General features: G+C 39.2%; 2 protein-coding genes and 1 long non-coding RNA gene across 3 annotated transcripts in view; 2 read left to right on the top strand and 1 right to left on the bottom strand.

Annotated features, from left to right (window-relative positions):
• The window catches only part of LOC306835073 (NLR family CARD domain-containing protein 3-like), a 276,939-nt gene that overhangs the window by 39,698 nt on the left and 215,347 nt on the right, over nucleotides 1–21,894 (bottom strand). The window lies entirely within an intron of this gene.
• LOC306835074 (butyrophilin subfamily 2 member A1-like) overlaps nucleotides 6,390–21,894 on the top strand; it is a 39,231-nt gene continuing 23,726 nt past the window's right edge. The window contains exons 1-3 of the mRNA XM_079361483.1: nucleotides 6,390–6,758; nucleotides 6,885–6,994; nucleotides 7,072–7,413. Of these exons, the coding sequence (XP_079217609.1) occupies nucleotides 6,886–6,994; nucleotides 7,072–7,413 (451 nt within the window). The 5' untranslated portion in view covers nucleotides 6,390–6,758; nucleotide 6,885. The remainder of the gene's footprint in view (nucleotides 6,759–6,884; nucleotides 6,995–7,071; nucleotides 7,414–21,894) is intronic.
• LOC306835079 lies at nucleotides 14,674–15,697 on the top strand. The gene is made up of 3 exons (XR_013780573.1): nucleotides 14,674–14,820; nucleotides 15,025–15,144; nucleotides 15,337–15,697. It is a non-coding gene; the product is annotated as an uncharacterized lncRNA (long non-coding RNA).

The raw sequence follows: 21,894 nt of genomic DNA, 5'->3' as shown, positions 1-21,894 counted from the left end.
ATTTATTACAATGAAATGTGCAACAATTGTAGAATGAAATGTGCAAAGTCTTTTGGGGGCTAGACTCCGTCATGACGACTTCATGAGCTCCGAGGGGTAGTGAGGCCGACGCGGGATAGGATGCCCCCCTGTGGAGTCTAGACACTGGTGGTGGTGAAAAGGATGGAGGCTGAGAAGAGGAGTGGGTTTCAGCCGGGGCCTGGACTCTGCTGAGCTGGAAGGAGGTGACTGGGGTGGAGGAGGGTTGCGGCATATGCCTGCAGCTACATGATGACTGGAAGAGAGAGAGTTTTTAAACTATTGACAGCAAGCCATTGATTGGTAGAGAAAGTTTGTGGCAGAGTCTGGTTGGTTAATTCCAGGATGATACACGCCCATGATCACCTGCTTGCCAGAGAGAGATGCAGGTAGTGGTAGGGGGTGTGGTTTAAGAATTAATGAAGAGGTGAATGAATGAAAGAATAACACCAGTCTTCCTGTCTGAACTTACGCTGAGCTCCATTTAAAACTTCCATATTTTGAGCCACTGCTGTGGTTTTAAATCTGCCCCCCCCCCCCCCCCCTTATTGGCCCGGGGCCCTAAATGGTTGCCTGCATTGCCTGTTGACAAGCAGCACTCTTGAACAAAGGAGTGTCCAAAACAGCTGTCAACCTTTGTCAACACACCATGTTTCCTTAATGTCTGATGATATCATAAGGTCTGATAAAATTAATAATAATTGTATAATAATAATAATCACATTTGTTGCTTTTGATGATGATTTATTGTTCGGGTCAAATTTTAGGAATTCATTTTTTCATGTTTTTTGATGAATTTATTGAGCTATTTGAGAGTATGTGTCTGAAATGCACAGCGACTACTTGTTTTTTTTTTTTCACAACCCTGTACACAAACAAACTGGTAGAAGAGATTCAGGATCCAGAGATTGAAAAACCATGACACAAACAGACTTTGCACTCAGGCTGATTTATGACTTTGATTTCTTTATATCATGTCATTAAAACCTTGTGGATAAGATTGAAAAGTAACTATGGTGACCACTTTGTAAGTGAATCATGTTTTCATCATGAATGGAGAAATGAACAACGTGATGAATAATATTTATAATAAAAAGGTTTATTAGATTAAAGGTTATTCAGTCTGTGATACAGATACTTTAAATCAATGACAGATGTTATTCCTGCTGCTTGAACATAATAAATTATACTGTATTAATCCCACGAGAGGGTCCTATAGAGAGGCATTAAAGGGGGAAGGGGCTGCCTCCAGCAAGTGCCCCAGAGCTTTTTTTGTGGTTTGGTGCCTTGCTGAAGGGCACCTTGACAGTGCTCAGGAAGAGGACTGGCACCTCTCCAGCTACCAGACCTATTTCTGGACTTGGTCCATGCTGGGACTTGAACTGGTGACTCTACAGTCCCAGCCCAAGTCTCTGCAGACTGAGCTACTGCTGCCAAGATGCCAAATAAGCTAAATGATAACATTAGGTGAAATGACAGTTTACATATTCTTCACATGATGGTTCATGAAGTCTTATTGTAAGTGACGGAGTTCGACAGTTTTACCTTCACTTTATTGTAATTTCTTGTGTCTGTAGTCAAGAGAGTCAGAAAAATAAACTCCTGTATCCAGATAAACACTTGTTGATCCTTAATAATGATGTAATAAAAATGTCTGAATCAGAATCAAAAACTTGCATTTTATTTCTTCACTTTATAAAACAATAAACTCTTGGGGACTTCCTCTTAGACACACCTTGGTATTTAAAACCTTTCAAATCACAAACTGGGGTAAAAATTAATTAATGTCATTAATAGAATTAGATTATAATCATTGATGAACTGAATCATGTTATATTTGTCACCAAGCGGTTACATACAGTTACTCATTTACCATCTGAGATCATAAAACAGATCCCTAGATACTAATGTGTGGAGACAAAGGGTACGTCTCACTTTCCTTATTTGCAGTCTCCTCGGTCCTCGGCCGAACTGGAAGTAGTTCCAAAGCCGCCATGTTGAGGATCGTCCCAAAGCTCTTTTAGCGAACGGAGGAGAGAGGATGGAGGAGAGAGGAGGCTGATCCGAGGAGCGATGACCGAGGAGACACGAGAGCTGACTTCACGGAAGTCTTTTCACTGACAGACACGCCCCCTTCTCGTATATCAGTCAGTGATTGGACGCTGCACAGGATCAGACTTCAGTGAAACAGAGTTTAATAGGGGAGAAAAGAGGGAGATTAAAAAGAGGCTAAACGGAGCGTGGGACATTTAAACAGATGATGAACATCAGTGAGTTTGTAAAGAGTCGCTCTGTGATGAGCTGCCATTAAAAAGAGTCTGACGAAGAGGAGTCCGTTTTATCTTCTCACTTATTGATCTTCACAAAGTTTCATCATTTAGATTCTAATCAATCATTTTCAGTATCCTGACACATAAATATCTGTGTTTATAAAATACAGAGTTGGTTGTCTAAATACAGGCTAGGTTCAGTCCAAACTGATTAATAATAATCAATAATTATAGACAATTCAAAATGAAATCTTTGAGTCAGTAGAAACTGTCCTTTTGGTTTGAAACAGACTGCAGGTTGTTCTTCAGGTGTTTGTTATCAAGAAACACTGTAACTGTGTTTGATTAGTAATAATACAGTGTGTGTGTTTGATTAGAAATAATACAGTGTGTGTGTGTGATTAGTAATAATACAGTGTGTGTGTGTTTGATTAGAAATAATACAGTGTGTGTGTTTGATTAGAAATAATACAGTGTGTGTGTGTGATTAGAAATAATACAGTGTGTGTGTGTTTGATTAGAAATAATACAGTGTGTGTGTTTGATTAGAAATAATACAGTGTGTGTGTGTTTGATTAGAAATAATACAGTGTGTGTGTTTGATTAGTAATAATACAGTGTGTGTGTTTGATTAGTAATAATACAGTGTGTGTTTGATTAGAAATAATACAGTGTGTGTGTTTGATTAGTAATAATACAGTGTGTGTTTGATTAGTAATAATACAGTGTGTGTGTGTTTGATTAGAAATAATACAGTGTGTGTTTGATTAGAAATAATACAGTGTGTGTGTTTGATTAGTAATAATACAGTGTGTGTGTTTGATTAGAAATAATACAGTGTGTGTGTGTTTGATTAGAAATAATACAGTGTGTGTGTTTGATTAGAAATAATACAGTGTGTGTGTTTGATTAGAAATAATACAGTGTGTGTGTGTGATTAGAAATAATACAGTGTGTGTGTGTGATTAGAAATAATACAGTGTGTGTGTTTGATTAGAAATAATACAGTGTGTGGGTTTGATTAGAAATAATACAGTGTGTGTGTTTGATTAGAAATAATACAGTGTGTGTGTGTGTGTTTGATTAGAAATAATACAGTGTGTGTGTTTGATTAGTAATAATACAGTGTGTGTGTTTGATTAGTAATAATACAGTGTGTGTGTTTGATTAGTAATAATACAGTGTGTGTGTTTGATTAGTAATAATACAGTGTGTGTGTGTTTGATTAGAAATAATACAGTGTGTGTTTGATTAGAAATAATACAGTGTGTGTGTTTGATTAGTAATAATACAGTGTGTGTGTTTGATTAGAAATAATACAGTGTGTGTGTTTGATTAGTAATAATACAGTGTGTGTTTGATTAGAAATAATACAGTGTGTGTTTGATTAGTAATAATACAGTGTGTGTGTTTGATTAGAAATAATACAGTGTGTGTGTTTGATTAGTAATAATACAGTGTGTGTGTGTGTGATTAGTAATAATACAGTGTGTGTGTTTGATTAGAAATAATACAGTGTGTGTGTGTTTGATTAGTAATAATACAGTGTGTGTGTGTGATTACAAATAATACAGTGTGTGTGTTTGATTAGTAATAATACAGTGTGTGTGTGTTTGATTAGTAATAATACAGTGTGTTTGATTAGAAATAATACAGTGTGTGTGTTTGATTAGAAATAATACAGTGTGTGTGTGTTTGATTAGAAATAATACAGTGTGTGTGTTTGATTAGAAATAATACAGTGTGTGTGTTTGATTAGTAATAATACAGTGTGTGTGTGTTTGATTAGAAATAATACAGTGTGTGTGTTTGATTAGAAATAATACAGTGTGTGTGTTTGATTAGAAATAATACAGTGTGTGTGTGTTTGATTAGAAATAATACAGTGTGTGTGTTTGATTAGAAATAATACAGTGTGTGTGTGTGTGTTTGATTAGAAATAACACAGTGTGTGTGTTTGATTAGTAATAATACAGTGTGTGTGTTTGATTAGTAATAATACAGTGTGTGTGTTTGATTAGTAATAATACAGTGTGTGTGTTTGATTAGTAATAATACAGTGTGTGTGTGTTTGATTAGTAATAATACAGTGTGTGTTTGATTAGAAATAATACAGTGTGTGTGTTTGATTAGTAATAATACAGTGTGTGTGTTTGATTAGAAATAATACAGTGTGTGTGTTTGATTAGTAATAATACAGTGTGTGTGTGTGTGTTTGATTAGAAATAATACAGTGTGTGTGTTTGATTAGTAATAATACAGTGTGTGTTTGATTAGTAATAATACAGTGTGTGTGTTTGATTAGTAATAATACAGTGTGTGTGTTTGATTAGTAATAATACAGTGTGTGTGTGTTTGATTAGTAATAATACAGTGTGTGTTTGATTAGAAATAATACAGTGTGTGTGTTTGATTAGTAATAATACAGTGTGTGTGTTTGATTAGAAATAATACAGTGTGTGTGTTTGATTAGTAATAATACAGTGTGTGTGTGTGTGATTAGTAATAATACAGTGTGTGTGTTTGATTAGAAATAATACAGTGTGTGTGTGTTTGATTAGTAATAATACAGTGTGTGTGTGTGATTACAAATAATACAGTGTGTGTGTTTGATTAGTAATAATACAGTGTGTGTGTGTTTGATTAGTAATAATACAGTGTGTTTGATTAGAAATAATACAGTGTGTGTGTTTGATTAGAAATAATACAGTGTGTGTGTGTTTGATTAGAAATAATACAGTGTGTGTGTTTGATTAGAAATAATACAGTGTGTGTGTTTGATTAGTAATAATACAGTGTGTGTGTGTTTGATTAGAAATAATACAGTGTGTGTGTTTGATTAGAAATAATACAGTGTGTGTGTTTGATTAGAAATAATACAGTGTGTGTGTGTTTGATTAGAAATAATACAGTGTGTGTGTTTGATTAGTAATAATACAGTGTGTGTGTTTGATTAGTAATAATACAGTGTGTGTGTTTGATTAGTAATAATACAGTGTGTGTGTGTTTGATTAGAAATAATACAGTGTGTGTGTTTGATTAGAAATAATACAGTGTGTGTGTTTGATTAGTAATAATACAGTGTGTGTGTTTGATTAGAAATAATACAGTGTGTGTGTTTGATTAGAAATAATACAGTGTGTGTGTGTTTGATTAGAAATAATACAGTGTGTGTGTGTTTGATTAGAAATAATACAGTGTGTGTGTGTGTGTGTGTGTGTGTGTGTGTGTGTGTGTGGACATAAACAGCTGTTCGGCTGATTGACAGCTGAACGTGATCAGCTGATGTGGCGTCATGTGACGCTGTCGAGGAAACGACGTCTCATGTGTCTTAAAGCTGATTTCCTCGGTCCTCTCTCCTCGGCTTCGTTTCCTCCGTGCATCTCTGGTGGGCGGGACTAAGACGCAAGTGGAGGAGACAACTCGGAGGACACTCGGTGCAAATAAGAGAAGTGAGAAAGGCCCAAAGAGATCAGTTAGAGACAGCTGTAAAAGAGACCACACCTTCCTGAGGTCAAAGTTCACTTTATTTCATCTTTATACAGCGTCATACATTTTATAGACGAGGGAGAGATTGGACACGGAGAGTAACAGGTAGGTGTCTTTTCTCTCAGTTTTTAATAAAAACATTTAAGCTTCACAGCCTTCATATTAAAGAATCGCTCATTGAATATAATGGAGATGAAGAGAAGTGTTTACAGATCCAGACTGTGGGCTAACATTTGTTCTGTTTAGATGATACACATTTGACGCTTCCTGGTTTCAATCTTCAGTTATTTCATGACTATTAATTTGAACATATTTTCAGTTGAACTTTATAAAGTGAAACGTTGCCCAGTCCAATCAGGAAACATTGAAGAAACAGAGAGTGTAAGGAGTTGAAGGAGTGACCCTCTCACTGTTTGATTAAGTCATTTTTAAATCTTTTAAATCACATTTGTTTCGGCAGACTTTGAGTTTCCTGCTCTTCGAGGTCAGAAAATAGAAGCATGGATGACTTCTTATATAAAATCAACTGAAGCAAATCTCTGGTCGAAATGTTATGACCCAATAAAACCTTGTAAGGATCATTTAGTCCATGTTAATGTGGTAAAATCATCTGGCCTGCATGTGATGTGAGATAAATATACTGTCACGAGTCAGAGGAAGAGACCGAAACGTACGACTCCAGGGCAAAAGGCAGTTTCAAAAATCCATTTAATTGTACGCAGGGTTCGGTACACGGGAGTCAAAAACTACAATTCAAAAAGTCACAAAAATGCTGGAACACAGACGCTGGGAACAAGATGACATAGGGACAAAACTACAAGACGAACTGGCCCAGCATGAGGGGAAGACAGACATTATATACTGAACAGGGGGTGGAGTTAACAAGACACAGGTGAGACACAGGTGAGACACATCAGGTCATCAGACAGGAGGGAAACAAGGAACAAAGAGCACAAGACCAGAAACTGAGGACAAGAACAAGTAAAACACAAACACAGGACATGATAGCAGAGGAAAACAGAAATAAACTAACCCGTTAACCCGGGGATGTACTGTATTTCTGTTCTCAGCTGAGAGCGTTTGGCTCACTTCTAAACCTGTTTTTAGGATGTTCTGCAGAATGGATGGATTCTTCTTCAAACCAAAGTGCTGGACATTCAGTGTTTTGGTTTTACAGAACATGTTGATGCTCCTTTTGTTGACTGAATCTTGCAGAGGTAAGTATTACTCATACTTTCTGAGTGTAAAAGTAAAAAATACAGCGATGAAAAGTGAAAACCTTTTGTCTCTTCAGGTCAGTCTCTGGTTGTTGGACCGTCTCACACAATAACAGCATTAGTAGGTGAAGAGGTTATCCTGCCATGCCACCTTGAACCTGCAGGGGATGCTGTTTTCAGCAGTGTGGAGTGGGGGAGACCTGACCTGGAACAAAGATTTGTCCATGTGTGGCATGAAGGTAAAAACCTTTTAGACGACCAGAATCCATGGTACAAAGGAAGAACGTCAGTGTCCGTGGACAGACTGAGACGAGGAGACCTTTCCCTGAACCTGTCTGCACTGACACTCTCTGATAGTGGAGTCTACAGATGCTACTTTCCCTCACTGAAGAAACAGTTCAATGTTCAGCTTGTTGTTGGTAAGTTGTGTATTTGTGGTAAAAAATAGCTGTATATTGACATTATGACGGTAGAAACACTGATGGTAGAGGCTGCAGAGTAAAGAGTCCATCAGTATTAACTCATCCATTCATACACATTCACACACTGATGGTAGAGGCTGCTGCAGAGTAAAGAGTCCATCAGTATGAACTCATCCATTCATACACATTCACACACTGATGGTAGAGGCTGCTGCAGAGTAAAGAGTCCATCAGTATTAACTCATCCATTCATACACATTCACACACTGATGGTAGAGGCTGCTGCAGAGTAAAGAGTCCATCAGTATTAACTCATCCATTCATACACATTCACACACTGATGGTAGAGGCTGCTGCAGAGTAAAGAGTCCATCAGTATGAACTCATCCATTCATACACATTCACACACTGATGGTAGATGCTGCAGCGTAAAGAGTCCATCAGTATTATCTCATCCATTCATACACATTCACACACTGATGGTAGAGGCTGCTGCAGAGTAAAGAGTCCATCAGTATGAACTCATCCATTCATACACATTCACACACTGATGGTAGAGGCTGCTGCAGAGTCCATCAGTATGAACTCATCCATTCATACACATTCACACACTGATGGTAGAGGCTGCTGCAGAGTAAAGAGTCCATCAGTATTAACTCATCCATTCATACACATTCACACACTGATGGTAGAGGCTGCAGAGTAAAGAGTCCATCAGTATGAACTCATCCATTCATACACATTCACACACTGATGGTAGAGGCTGCAGCGTAAAGAGTCCATCAGTATTAACTCATCCATTCATACACATTCACACACTGATGGTAGAGGCTGCTGCAGAGTAAAGAGTCCATCAGTATTAACTCATCCATTAATACACATTCACACACTGATGGTAGAGGCTGCTGCAGAGTAAAGAGTCCATCAGTATTAACTCATCCATTAATACACATTCACACACTGATGGTAGAGGCTGCTGCAGTATTCACTCATCCATTCATAGTCTTTTTTCCTCTGAGAGGATGTGTCACTAGTAGTAGAGTAAGGGATGTTGGGTTCAGCCAGGATGGCAAAGTTCAGGCTGTGTCGTTTGGAGAACTACAACAAAAGACTCTTTATCCCAGCATGCCTTGCAGGTACTCCCAGAATGCTTTGCCACACCTAACACATAGGTGTGAAGTCTGGGAGGTATAAAGCCGGCCATGCTTCATTGTTCTGCCTCTTTCAAACGTCGTCTGGCGACGTCCGAGGATACCCAACTCTGTTCCTGTTTCAACACGCTGCTCTTTGTTTAAAAGTTTTGGCGCGCAGCTGATCCAAACGCCTTGAAGCACACCGACGTCCTAATTTCCGAGCCTAGATCATCCACTTGAACGCATCTCAGAAGGAGAGTGTTTTATTTTCTCCCGTATTAAAACGGTATTGAGAGAGACTGTAAGGATTACGTCTCGTTCCGTCCTTTAAAGAAAGGACACCCACGAAGATCACCTCACTCGACAGAGGACACGACGGCCCTTTTCTCAACCCCTTTGGACGCACCGCCATCACCTTACAACTGCAGAAAGGCCGCTCCAGAACCTCTTTTCTTCCTTTCATCAACCGTGGACAAACGGTTCCAAATGAGGCTTAGCTAGGTCTGGGCAGTTAGATATAGAGAGTGTGTTTAATAACTGAGTTATTATAGTGAAACGGTGATAATATTTGCTTGGTGTTTGACCGCTGTGTCTTAGATTTTACCAGAGTAAAATCTCTTTTGTTCTCCTTATTTGTGCCGCTGTGTCCCGTGTGTTTATCTGTGAGCTCCCGCGTCATAACCGGGTAATAGACTCATTATCAGAAAGACTAGTGTGAACGCTGTCTGATACAAATCCGGCCGCTGGTTTCTGTTAGCGAAGTACACTATGCTCTGAGTTGTGGTGAGCTCCAGTCCGAGATTGAGCTGTCGAGGTGCGTTGTTTTCTCTCGCTCTCTCGCCTTTACACACACACCTTTCGGTAGACGCACACACATAGATCTGTGGCTTTCCAGACGCTGCAGAAACGTAGATCACGTTCTGTGTCCGCCATCACGTGACCACGCGTGGTCGCCGCCATTTGTCTGTCTCTGTCTGTCTGTTCCCCCCCCCTTTTTCTCTCTCTCTCTCACTCTCTCACACACACACACACACACACACACATGTGCCACGCTTGTTTGTTCTGTTTGTTACTTGTAGTTTGGCTTATGATGGTTATTTGTTTGATTGAGTTTCATTGATTTACTTGATGTTTCTTTGTTAAATAAATTCTATTATATCTTAAAAAGTCGTTGTTTGTGATCACTGTGAATTTGCTTTGTGACTTAGGCTGGGTGAAAGGGCTTTGTGTTCGGATTTCACACCTTCAATTAAATACAGATTATTAATTATTAATGATATTGGTATTTAATTAAATAATTTGAGACTGATATTGGTAATATTTTGGTTGTTCCCTGTTTACAGGGTGGTGCCCCGAGGTTTATTAAACGCAGTTTAATAACAATTATTGATTTAGATTAATAATTAAATAAACTTAATTATTAATTTATTTTGACAATCAAATTTTACGTCATAAAACCCAACATAACCGTTGGTCAGGTATTCGCTCCTGAAAATTCCCAACATAATGGTGCCCCGTGTGAGGTCCTTAATAAACCAGCTTTGTTACATTGTTTGTTCGCAGTGATCCAAACGTTTAATCCTAAAGTGATTCTTCTAAGGGAAATTCTCTTTTCTTTGGGAGATTACTTTTGTTGTTTTAAAGCAAAGCAAACATCAAGTTGTGTGTTAGTTGTGCTGTTGTGTGTTGATGAGTGAGTAGTTTAATAATTTTTTTGTGCTTATTGTTGTTGGAGACAACAAGTTAGCCATTTGCTCAGTCAGGAGTGTAACTTTAAAATTGTTACAGAGCCAGCTGCCTGAGAGGTGTGTCTTCCCCCAATCCTCAAAAGGACTTGAGGTGTGAATGCTCGCACCTAGCTGCCAGGACAGACTGCACTGATCCGGTTCAGAACCATAGATCAGAATTGCCTCTTGCTGACTTTTACCTTGCAGCTTTGAAAACAGTAAATCCACTAAGGTATTCTGTTTTACCACATTAAGATGTCTATCAAGACTTCTTGTGAGCCAGGAGCTAAGACTCCTTTTGGATCAGACCACCACACATCACCACAAGAAACTGTTGCTGGTCTGACGCAGCTCTCCTTAGAGGGGATTGCCAACCTGAACAGCTATTTCATTAGCATTTGTAAGAACACCTTGAGAAAGGCAGGTGACCAGGCCAACCCCCGAGCCAAGATCACCCCCAACAAAGACAGAATGTCTGTGAAAGACATTCAGCAGCCAGGGACCAAGGCCCCCTGTGGATCAGATGATCCACCCCCTCAGGTTGGAGTTGCAGGTTTGAACCACGTCCCTTTAAAGGTCAACAGTCTGAACACCTCCACCCTCAGCACAGGCGAAGATAAATTAAATGAGTCGGTTGAGTATATGACTCATCTAACAGGGAAACCACAGTACACATCTTCGAATGTTCTCGGCCAACTTCTCCTCCTTTTCCAGCGCAAATCATATTTGCAGCAAAAGAGACACCAGGCACAGCTCGCCCAGGTGCAAGAAGATAACCAGATCCTAAAGGACGGCTTCAAAAGGATGCAGGACCGACTTAAGACCTTGCAAGTCAAATGCAAGGCCCTGCAGGAGGAGAATAAAATACTGCAAGAAAGCTGCAGGTTAGCCAGACGAATGAAAGAAAGTGTCATGGTACCCGGAATTCAGGAGGAGCAGGTACGCACCGCAGCCCCCACGCCAGCTGAGGAAGCCCTACACAAGGGATGGGATACTGAACCAGATCCCTGGAGGAAGGAGACAGACATGTTGGACGACCAGAGGACTTATGAGTCTTCAGACGACTTGGGCAACTCCCACCAGGCTGTAACTCATGGTCTATGGACCAGACAGAGTGTCAGCGCCTCAGTGGAGACACTCCAGCCAGAGGTCCAATCCCTGCAGGAAGAGAACAAATCTCTTCGTCAGCACCTACGAACTGCCAAGCAGAAGGTGTTAGACACGTTTGAATTAATTCAGGGAGCCACGTCGTCAAGATACGACTCTGATCGTGCACCAAGCCCCTTAAAAAATCAAACGCCCCTGCTGAAAAAGCTCAGTAGAAAACCGAGCAGCCAGGTTAGTCTAATGACTAAACAAAGTCTTGTTCCCCCTGTCAATCCTGAACAGAAAGATTTTGACTGTAGAGCCCCTCCCTTTGACAAAACGCTCCAGTATATTGACAGCTGTCACACCTTTTCACACCTTCACAGGTTTGAATCACCCCATGGGAAGGGGGGTGACTTCTCAGCCCCCTCCGGCAGAGATTACAGCAGGCCCTCTCCTACTACCTGCAGGTTCCCACACATACACCCTGAGCGTCACAAAGGTGACGTAGCACTTGAAGGCAACGAATTGCCTCGTGCTATGAAGCAGTCCAAGAGACCACGTCACCGGCAGAGAAGACGACAGAGCCAGGGGGGTGAAGGGTTGAGTCAGCCGTAGGGTAGGTTCCAGCCTGAGGAGTCAATCACTGACAGACCTGAACAGAACTCTCGGGATGACCGAAGCCTAAGTCAGAAGGGTAGGTATAACCACAGTTCCCAAGAGCTTCATAAGGAAGCAGGTCTCGGCAGTGAAATGACTAGCACAATTCCGAGGGGGGTGATAGATGGGGTAAGACAGTGGCAGGCCTCCAGCCCTTACAAAGAACCAGGTTCTGACTCCACATCGGGGAGGGGGGAGTAGCTCCCGTTTCAAAATCCAGTAACTCTACTCACGCTTTTGTTGTTGTTGTTTTTGTTTTGTGGCCTCACACCCATAGTGAGACTCTACATGTACATGTACATTACGCACTGACATGCCACAAACACACACAGGCTTTCTCCTGCCCAGTCAAGGAGTTAGCCCACACATCTACACATGAAACTCTTCTCTTTCTCTCTTCCTCTTGTTTGTTTGTTTCATGTGTTTTGTCAAAGAATGCACCTTGAGCAGCAAAGCTTCGCTAATGTCTGATTATGTTTTGATGTTTAGCGTTAGACATAGTTAGACAGTCTGCCCAGACTTTGCCTCAATGTCTGCCCAGACCAAATGCCTCTTGAATTTATGGACTGTTTGCCAAATTAACTTTTGTACAAGTATCTCCAAAGCACGTGGACTGGTGGCCCATAGTGCCCTGAAGACCATGACCTGCATCCCGCTCTTCAGGCCAGGGGGGATGTTGGGTTCAGCCAGGATGGCAAAGTTCAGGCTGTGTCGTTTGGAGAACTACAACAAAAGACTCTTTATCCCAGCATGCCTTGCAGGTACTCCCAGAATGCTTTGCCACACCTAACACATAGGTGTGAAGTCTGGGAGGTATAAAGCCGGCCATGCTTCATTGTTCTGCCTCTTTCAAACGTCGTCTGGCGACGTCCGAGGATACCCAACTCTGTTCCTGTTTCAACACGCTGCCCTTTGTTTAAAAGTTTTGGCGCGCAGCTGATCCAAACGCCTTGAAGCATACCGACGTCCTAATTTCCGAGCCTAGATCATCCACTTGAACGCATCTCAGAAGGAGAGCGTTTTATTTTCTCCCGTATTAAAACGGTATTGAGAGAGACTGTAAGGATTACGTCTCGTTCCGTCCTTTAAAGAAAGGACACCCACGGAGATCACCTCACTCGACAGAGGACACGACGGCCCTTTTCTCAACCCCTTTGGACGCACCGCCATCTCCAAACAACTGCAGAAAGGCCGCTCCAGAACCTCTTTTCTTCCTTTCATCAACCGTGGACAAAACGGTTCCAAATGAGGCTTAGCTAGGTCTGGGCAGTTAGATATAGAGAGTGTGTTTAATAACTGAGTTATTATAGTGAAACGGTGATAATATTTGCTTGGTGTTTGACCGCTGTGTCTTAGATTTTACCAGAGTAAAATCTCTTTTGTTCTCCTTATTTGTGCCGCTGTGTCCCGTGTGTTTATCTGTGAGCTCCCGCGTCATAACCGGGTAATAGACTCATTATCAGAAAGACTAGTGTGAACGCCGTCTAATACAAATCCGGCCACTAGCTTCTGGTACGCGACGTAAACTGTGCTCTGAGTTGTGGTGAGCTCCAGTCCAAGATTGAGCTGTTGAGGTGTGTTGTTTTCTCTCACTCTCTCGCCTTTACACACACACACACCTTTCGGTAGACACACACACATAGATCTGTGGCTTTCCAGACGCTGCAGAAACGTAGATCACGTTCTGTGTCCGCCATCACGTGACCATGCGTGGTCGCCACCATTTTGTCTGTCTCTGTCTGTCTGTTCCCCCCCCCTTTTTCTCTCTCTCTCTCACTCTCTCACTCTCTCACACACACACACACACACACACACAGGTGCCACGCTTGTTTGTTTTGTTTGTTAATTGTAGTTTGGCTTATGATGGTTATTTGTTTGATTGGGTTTCATTGATTTACTTGATTTTGCTTTGTTAAATAAATTCTGTTATAATTTAAAGAGCAGTTGTTTGTGATCACTGTGAATTTGCTTTGTGACTTAGGCTGGGTGAAAGGGCTTTGTGTTCGGATTTCACACCTTCAATTAAATACAGATTATTAATTATTAATGATATTGGTATTTAATTAAATAATTTGAGACTGATATTGGTAATATTTTGGTTGTTCCCTGTTTACAGGGTGGTGCCCCGAGGTTTATTAAATGCAGTTTAATAACAATTATTGATTTAGATTAATAATTAAATAAACTTAATTATTAATTTATTTTGACAATCAAATTTTACGTCATAAAACCCAACATAACCGTTGGTCAGGTATTCGCTCCTGAAAATTCCCAACAGGGAGTTGGTTATTTGTTGGCCAAAAGATATTAAAAACATGTTGTTGTTTTGTTTTTTTTGTTTTTTTTTAAAAACCTGATGGTAATGTGTCTTTGGGTTTTTTGAAAAGGCGCTCTTAAATGTATTATTGTCATTATGATTATCTTTATACTCTCGTCCATGAAGGCTTTTATTTACATTTATTTTAAACCACACAGCTGAAAAAACAACAACACTGGAACTTTAAGATTTCTTCATCGGCCTCTGAATGACTTTTAAACAGCACTTGACATCAAACACAGAAACACAGATGTGACAAAAGACATGATGGAGGAAGTCTGAGTTTATAAAAACAGGCCAGGAAATGAAATTACAGAGCGATACTAATTTCATATTCATCAGACTGATGTATTTCCACTATTCATGTTTTGTTAAGTGTTTCTTTTGTGTTTGTCTCCAGTTTCATCTACAAACAGTGAAAGGGAGCAAAAGGAGGAAGTTGCAGAACACAGAGCATCATGCCCAGGCGTGGAGTCACCAGGTTAAGAAAAGACATCACTTCAATAAATTGTGCAAAAAAGTTTGACCATTGAGTGAAAAAAAAGTTGGATGATTATTCAAATGAAAAGAATATGAAGATTTCTGTATTTGTATTCATTTTACTTGTGTCATGTTTTTATTTTAAATCCAACACTCTTCCTTCTGAAGGATTTGAAAAGATGTATTTTTGGATTTATGATTTCAGATCAAGGAGGTTTCAAAAGTGTGAGCTGCATCTTATTCAGTTTGCTTCCAGGCTTGGTTTGTTGTGTCGTGTTGGTTGGAGGTTTCATTTATATCTCCATACACATTCCGTCTAAAATCGGTAAGTCATAAATATATTTTATTTTTCTTTCTACCAAATGTGGCTTTATAGTGATTTCAATAACTTCTCTGCTAAGACATTGTTAGTCACTTTTCAAGACATTTTGACCAAAAGTGTACATCCTTTCCTCTAGAATCTTCTACCATGACCATGTGTGTTTTTCTGTTTGTTTAACGTCATGTGTCTCAAAAGAGTCTCTGCTCAAGAAAGAAAAACAAGAGCTGGATTTGTGGAAGTCACATTTGTCTCCGTTGAAGGAAGTGAAAATGGGACTACAGAAACAACAGAAAGAAATCATGTCGCAGTTAGACACGATAAAGAAGGAGAAGGAGATAAACAATGAGAAGGTGAAAGATGTGGAGACCAAAATATCCGACTGTAAGAGGGAAAATGCTCCTGACAGAGCAGAAGGATATGTGAGGGAGAGAAAGAGCCTGTTCGATGCTCAGGGTAAACTGGACAAAAGAGGTGTAGAGCTGAATGAACAGCAACAAAACACAGAGGAACTTCTCTACAAATTAGAGAAAGTGATTGATAAAATGTAACCTTCAGAGCAAAGAGGTGAGTTGGTATGGAGAAGACGAGTGAAGATGATACCGTTCACCTTCAGGGTTAGAGTTGGGACAACACAGTCAGTGTATCACCTCTGTGCACTGAATCTTTACATCTGGTCCACAACAGCTAAAGGAAATAACAGCGATAAGAAATGTCCAGAGAAGGAGAGAAAGCCTAAAGTTTTGCTCAACGTTAAAACCCAACAAACTTAATGAGTCATACAATCCTTCAATATTTGTTTTTATGCTTTAAGCCAAAAGCAACTGATGATTATGCTTATTATGATCTCTTTTTATTTACAGTATATGCACTAAAGAAATGCAACAATCAGACACAAAATATAACATTCAATAGGAATATGTAACGGGGAAAAAAAACATGGTGGACACTGTAGCTTCAGTGTTTAGCAAGCTCTGCATGTGGTGGACACTGTAGCTTCAGTGTTTAGCCAGCTCTGCATGTGGTGGACACTGTAGCTTCAGTGTTTAGCCAGCTCTGCATGTGGTGGACACTGTAGCTTCAGTGTTTAGCCAGCTCTGCATGTGGTGGACACTGTAGCTTCAGTGTCTAGCCAGCTCTGCATGTGGTGGACACTGTAGCTTCAGTGTTTAGCCAGCTCTGCATGTGGTGGACACTGTAGCTTCAGTGTTTAGCCAGCTCTGCATGTGGTGGACACTGTAGCTTCAGTGTTTAGCCAGCTCTGCATGGGTCTGTAAAGCTTTCTGCGTTCTAACCTCTCTCCATGTTTCATCTCCAACATTGATCCTAGTTTGAGCAGCTTTCTGCTGCTGGAGCTTATTAGAAACATGCAGAGGCTTTTTAGCTCGGGTACAATCACTTCTATCTGAAGCAGTTCCACTGCCCGCTTCCATCGCTGCAACACCTGTTCACCTGATAACTGCTCTCATATCTGGCAAACCCAGGGGCATCCAATTTAAGAGTGTTTAGAGAGTGTTGGAGCCCTTTAGGCTAAATTTCACAACAGGAAACAGAATAAAAAGTGAAATAATTATTTTTTAAACATAGATACAAAGGACAGTAAAACCCTTCATTTATCTCCCTCGACTTTCATGACAAATGGGTTCAACAGCAATAATGCATTGACAGTGCAACCCGAGTGAATCCTGTCAGATGGGGCCACCTCAGGGGTTCCTACTGTCATTTCAATCAGGATAGATAGATGATGATAGATAGATAGATACTTTATTGATCCCGAGGGAAATTCAAGGCATCCAGTAGCAGTATACAGACAGGCAGGACACAAGACATTAGTTACAATACACACCCGCTGTCCCCCCCCTCTGTATACAATAATCCCCCAAACAAGATTTAGCAGCCCCTATGTGACTAAGAGTAAACATAATTATATGTTAAACCTCTGCAGTTAGCATTAGCATTAGTCTTAAAACTTATATAGCATAATGTACATAACCTGTGCAGTTAGCATTAGCAATTAGACTTAAAACTAATATAGCATAATGTACATAACCTGTGAGGAGAGAAAAACATGTGTTGGTTAAAAGAGACCTGTAAACAGTTAAAGAGCCTTAGAAACAAAGTGCTGACCTTCTAGAAACTAGTTCCATGTGCATGTACAGAGGTGTTTGAGGTAGTGCCAGAGGTGTGAGTACAGTCGTTAAACAGTCAATGCAGGGATGTAAATTGGCTCATCAACTTAAAGGAGCAGTGATTTGCATTAAGTGTCCTAGACAATAAGGTGAAACCAGGAGTGATTAGGGTGATTATCATTAAGTACCCAACTATTGAGGAGCAGATTAGCATTAAGTGTTGAAGACAATAGATACAAAGGACAGTAAAACCCTTCATTTATCTCCCTCGACTTTCATGACAAATGGGTTCAACAGCAATAATGCATTGACAGTGCAACCCGAGTGAATCCTGTCAGATGGGGCCACCTCAGGGGTTCCTACTGTCATTTAAAACTTCCATATTTTGAGCCACTGCTGTGGTTTTAAATCGCCCCCCCCCCCCCCCCTTATTGGCCCGGGGCCCTAAATGGTTGCCTGCATTGCCTGTTGACAAGCAGCACTCTTGAACAAAGGAGTGTCCAAAACAGCTGTCAACCTTTGTCAACACACCATGTTTCCTTAATGTCTGATGATATCATAAGGTCTGATAAAATTAATAATAATTGTATAATAATAATAATCACATTTGTTGCTTTTGATGATGATTTATTGTTCGGGTCAAATTTTAGGAATTCATTTTTTCATGTTTTTTGATGAATTTATTGAGCTATTTGAGAGTATGTGTCTGAAATGCACAGCGACTACTTGTTTTTTTTTTTTCACAACCCTGTACACAAACAAACTGGTAGAAGAGATTCAGGATCCAGAGATTGAAAAACCATGACACAAACAGACTTTGCACTCAGGCTGATTTATGACTTTGATTTCTTTATATCATGTCATTAAAACCTTGTGGATAAGATTGAAAAGTAACTATGGTGACCACTTTGTAAGTGAATCATGTTTTCATCATGAATGGAGAAATGAACAACGTGATGAATATATTTATAATAAAATGGTTTATTAGATTAAAGGTTATTCAGTCTGTGATACAGATACTTTAAATCAATGACAGATGTTATTCCTGCTGCTTGAACATAATAAATTATACTGTATTAATCCCACGAGAGGGTCCTATAGAGAGGCATTAAAGGGGGAAGGGGCTGCCTCCAGCAAGTGCCCCAGAGCTTTTTTTGTGGTTTGGTGCCTTGCTGAAGGGCACCTTGACAGTGCTCAGGAAGAGGACTGGCACCTCTCCAGCTACCAGACCTATTTCTGGACTTGGTCCATGCTGGGACTTGAACTGGTGACTCTACAGTCCCAGCCCAAGTCTCTGCAGACTGAGCTACTGCTGCCAAGATGCCAAATAAGCTAAATGATAACATTAGGTGAAATGACAGTTTACATATTCTTCACATGATGGTTCATGAAGTCTTATTGTAAGTGACGGAGTTCGACAGTTTTACCTTCACTTTATTGTAATTTCTTGTGTCTGTAGTCAAGAGAGTCAGAAAAATAAACTCCTGTATCCAGATAAACACTTGTTGATCCTTAATAATGATGTAATAAAAATGTCTGAATCAGAATCAAAAACTTGCATTTTATTTCTTCACTTTATAAAACAATAAACTCTTGGGGACTTCCTCTTAGACACACCTTGGTATTTAAAACCTTTCAAATCACAAACTGGGGTAAAAATTAATTAATGTCATTAATAGAATTAGATTATAATCATTGATGAACTGAATCAGGTTATATTTGTCACCAAGCGGTTACATACAGTTACTCATTTACCATCTGAGATCATAAAACAGATCCCTAGATACTGATGTGTGGAGACAAAGGGTACGTCTCACTTTCCTTATTTGCAGTCTCCTCGGTCCTCGGCCGAACTGGAAGTAGTTCCAAAGCCGCCATGTTGAGGATCGTCCCAAAGCTCTTATAGTGAACGGAGGAGAGAGGATGGAGGAGAGAGGAGGCTGATCCGAGGAGCGATGACCGAGGAGACACGAGAGCTGACTTCACTGAAGTCTTTTCACTGACAGACACGCCCCCTTCTCGTATATCACTCACTGATTGGACGCTGCACAGGATCAGACTTCAGTGAAACAGAGTTTAATAGGGGAGAAAAGAGGGAGATTAAAAAGAGGCTAAACGGAGCGTGGGACATTTAAACAGATGATGAACATCAGTGAGTTTGTAAAGAGTCGCTCTGTGATGAGCTGCCATTAAAAAGAGTCTGATGAAGAGGAGTCCGTTTTATCTTCTCACTTATTGATCTTCACAAAGTTTCATCATTTAGATTCTAATCAATCATTTTCAGTATCCTGACACATAAATATGTGTGTTTATAAAATACAGAGTTGGTTGTCTAAATACAGGCTAGGTTCAGTCCAAACTGATTAATAATAATCAATAATTATAGACAATTCAAAATGAAATCTTTGAGTCAGTAGAAACTGTCCTTTTGGTTTGAAACAGACTGCAGGTTGTTCTTCAGGTGTTTGTTATCAAGAAACACTGTAACTGTGTTTGATTAGAAATAATACAGTGTGTGTGTGTGATTAGAAATAATACAGTGTGTGTGTTTGATTTGAAATAATACAGTGTGTGTGTTTGATTAGAAATAATACAGTGTGTGTTTGATTAGAAATAATACAGTGTGTGTGTTTGACTGGAAATAATACAGTGTGTGTGTTTGATTAGAAATAATACAGTGTGTGTGTTTGATTAGAAATAATACAGTGTGTGTGTTTGATTAGAAATAATACAGTGAGTGTGTGTTTGATAAGAAATAATACAGTGTGTGTGTTTGATTAGAAATAATACAGTGTGTGTGTTTGATTAGAAATAATACAGTGTGTGTGTGTTTGATTAGAAATAATACAGTGTGTGTGTGTTTGATTAGTAATAATACAGTGTGTGTTTGATTAGAAATAATACAGTGTGTGTGTGTTTGATTAGAAATAATAGTGTGTGTGTTTGATTAGAAATAATACAGTGTGTGTGTGATTAGAAATAATACAGTGTGTGTTTGATTAGAAATAATACAGTGTGTGTGTTTGATTAGTAATAATACAGTGTATGTGTGTGTGATTAGTAATAATACAGTGTGTGTGTTTGATTAGTAATAATACAGTGTATGTGTGTGTGATTAGTAATAATACAGTGTGTGTGTTTGATTAGAAATAATACAGTGTGTGTGTGTGTGTGATTATATATAATACAGTGTGTGTGTTTGATTAGAAATAATACAGTGTGTGTGTTTGATTAGAAATAATAGTGTGTGTGTTTGATTAGAAATAATACAGTGTGTGTGTGATTAGAAATAATACAGTGTGTGTTTGATTAGAAATAATACAGTGTGTGTGTTTGATTAGTAATAATACAGTGTATGTGTGTGTGATTAGTAATAATACAGTGTGTGTGTTTGATTAGTAATAATACAGTGTATGTGTGTGTGATTAGTAATAATACAGTGTGTGTGTTTGATTAGAAATAATACAGTGTGTGTGTGTGTGTGATTATATATAATACAGTGTGTGTGTTTGATTAGAAATAATACAGTGTGTGTGTTTGATTAGAAATAATACAGTGTGTGTGATTAGAAATAATACAGTGTGTGTGTGTGTGTGTGATTAGATATAATACAGTGTGTGTGTTTGATTAGTAATAATACAGTGTGTGTGTTTGATTAGAAATAATACAGTGTGTGTGTTTGATTAGAAATAATACAGTGTGTGTGTTTGATTAGAAATAATACAGTGTGTGTGTTTGATTAGAAATAATACAGTGTGTGTGTGTTTGATTAGAAATAATACAGTGTGTGTGTTTGATTGGAAATAATACAGTGTGTGTGTTTGATTGGAAATAATACAGTGTGTATGTTTGATTGGAAATAATACAGTGTGTGTGTTTGATTAGAAATAATACAGTGTGTGTGTGTTTGATTAGAAATAATACAGTGTGTGTGTTTGATTAGAAATAATACAGTGTGTGTGTTTGATTAGAAATAATACAGTGTGTGTGTGTTTGATTAGAAATAATACAGTGTGTGTGTTTGATTAGTAATAATACAGTGTATGTGTTTGATTAGAAATAATACAGTGTGTGTGTTTGATTAGTAATAATACAGTGTGTGTGTGTGTGTTTGATTAGTAATAATACAGTGTGTGTGTTTGATTAGTAATAATACAGTGTATGTGTTTGATTAGAAATAATACAGTGTGTGTGTTTGATTAGAAATAATACAGTGTGTGTGTGTTTGATTAGAAATAATACAGTGTGTGTGTTTGATTAGTAATAATACAGTGTATGTGTTTGATTAGAAATAATACAGTGTGTGTGTTTGATTAGAAATAATAGTGTGTGTGTGTTTGATTAGAAATAATACAGTGTGTGTTGTTATGATTTGGGTTTTTGTTAGTTTGTGCACTTTTGTTGTTTGCTTTCCCTGTTTGTCTTCTCCTCCTGTGTGCTCCCCTTCCCCTTGATTACAATTTGTTTCAGCTGCACAACCAGGTGTCACTCATTCCACGTCTCGTCAACTCCTCCTCTTAAGCCGGCTCTCCACATGCAGCCGGCGCCAGAGTATTGTCAACCCTCCGTGGTATCAAACCTCTAAATCAGGCTTCCTTGTACTTTGATGTTCCTCGTGATTTACTTG

Source organism: Symphodus melops (assembly GCF_947650265.1).
Source record: "Symphodus melops genome assembly, chromosome: 14".
NCBI lineage: Eukaryota > Metazoa > Chordata > Actinopteri > Labriformes > Labridae > Symphodus > Symphodus melops.
Note: the sequence above shows the minus strand (reverse complement) of the source record. Positions and strands in the feature narration are given on the sequence as shown.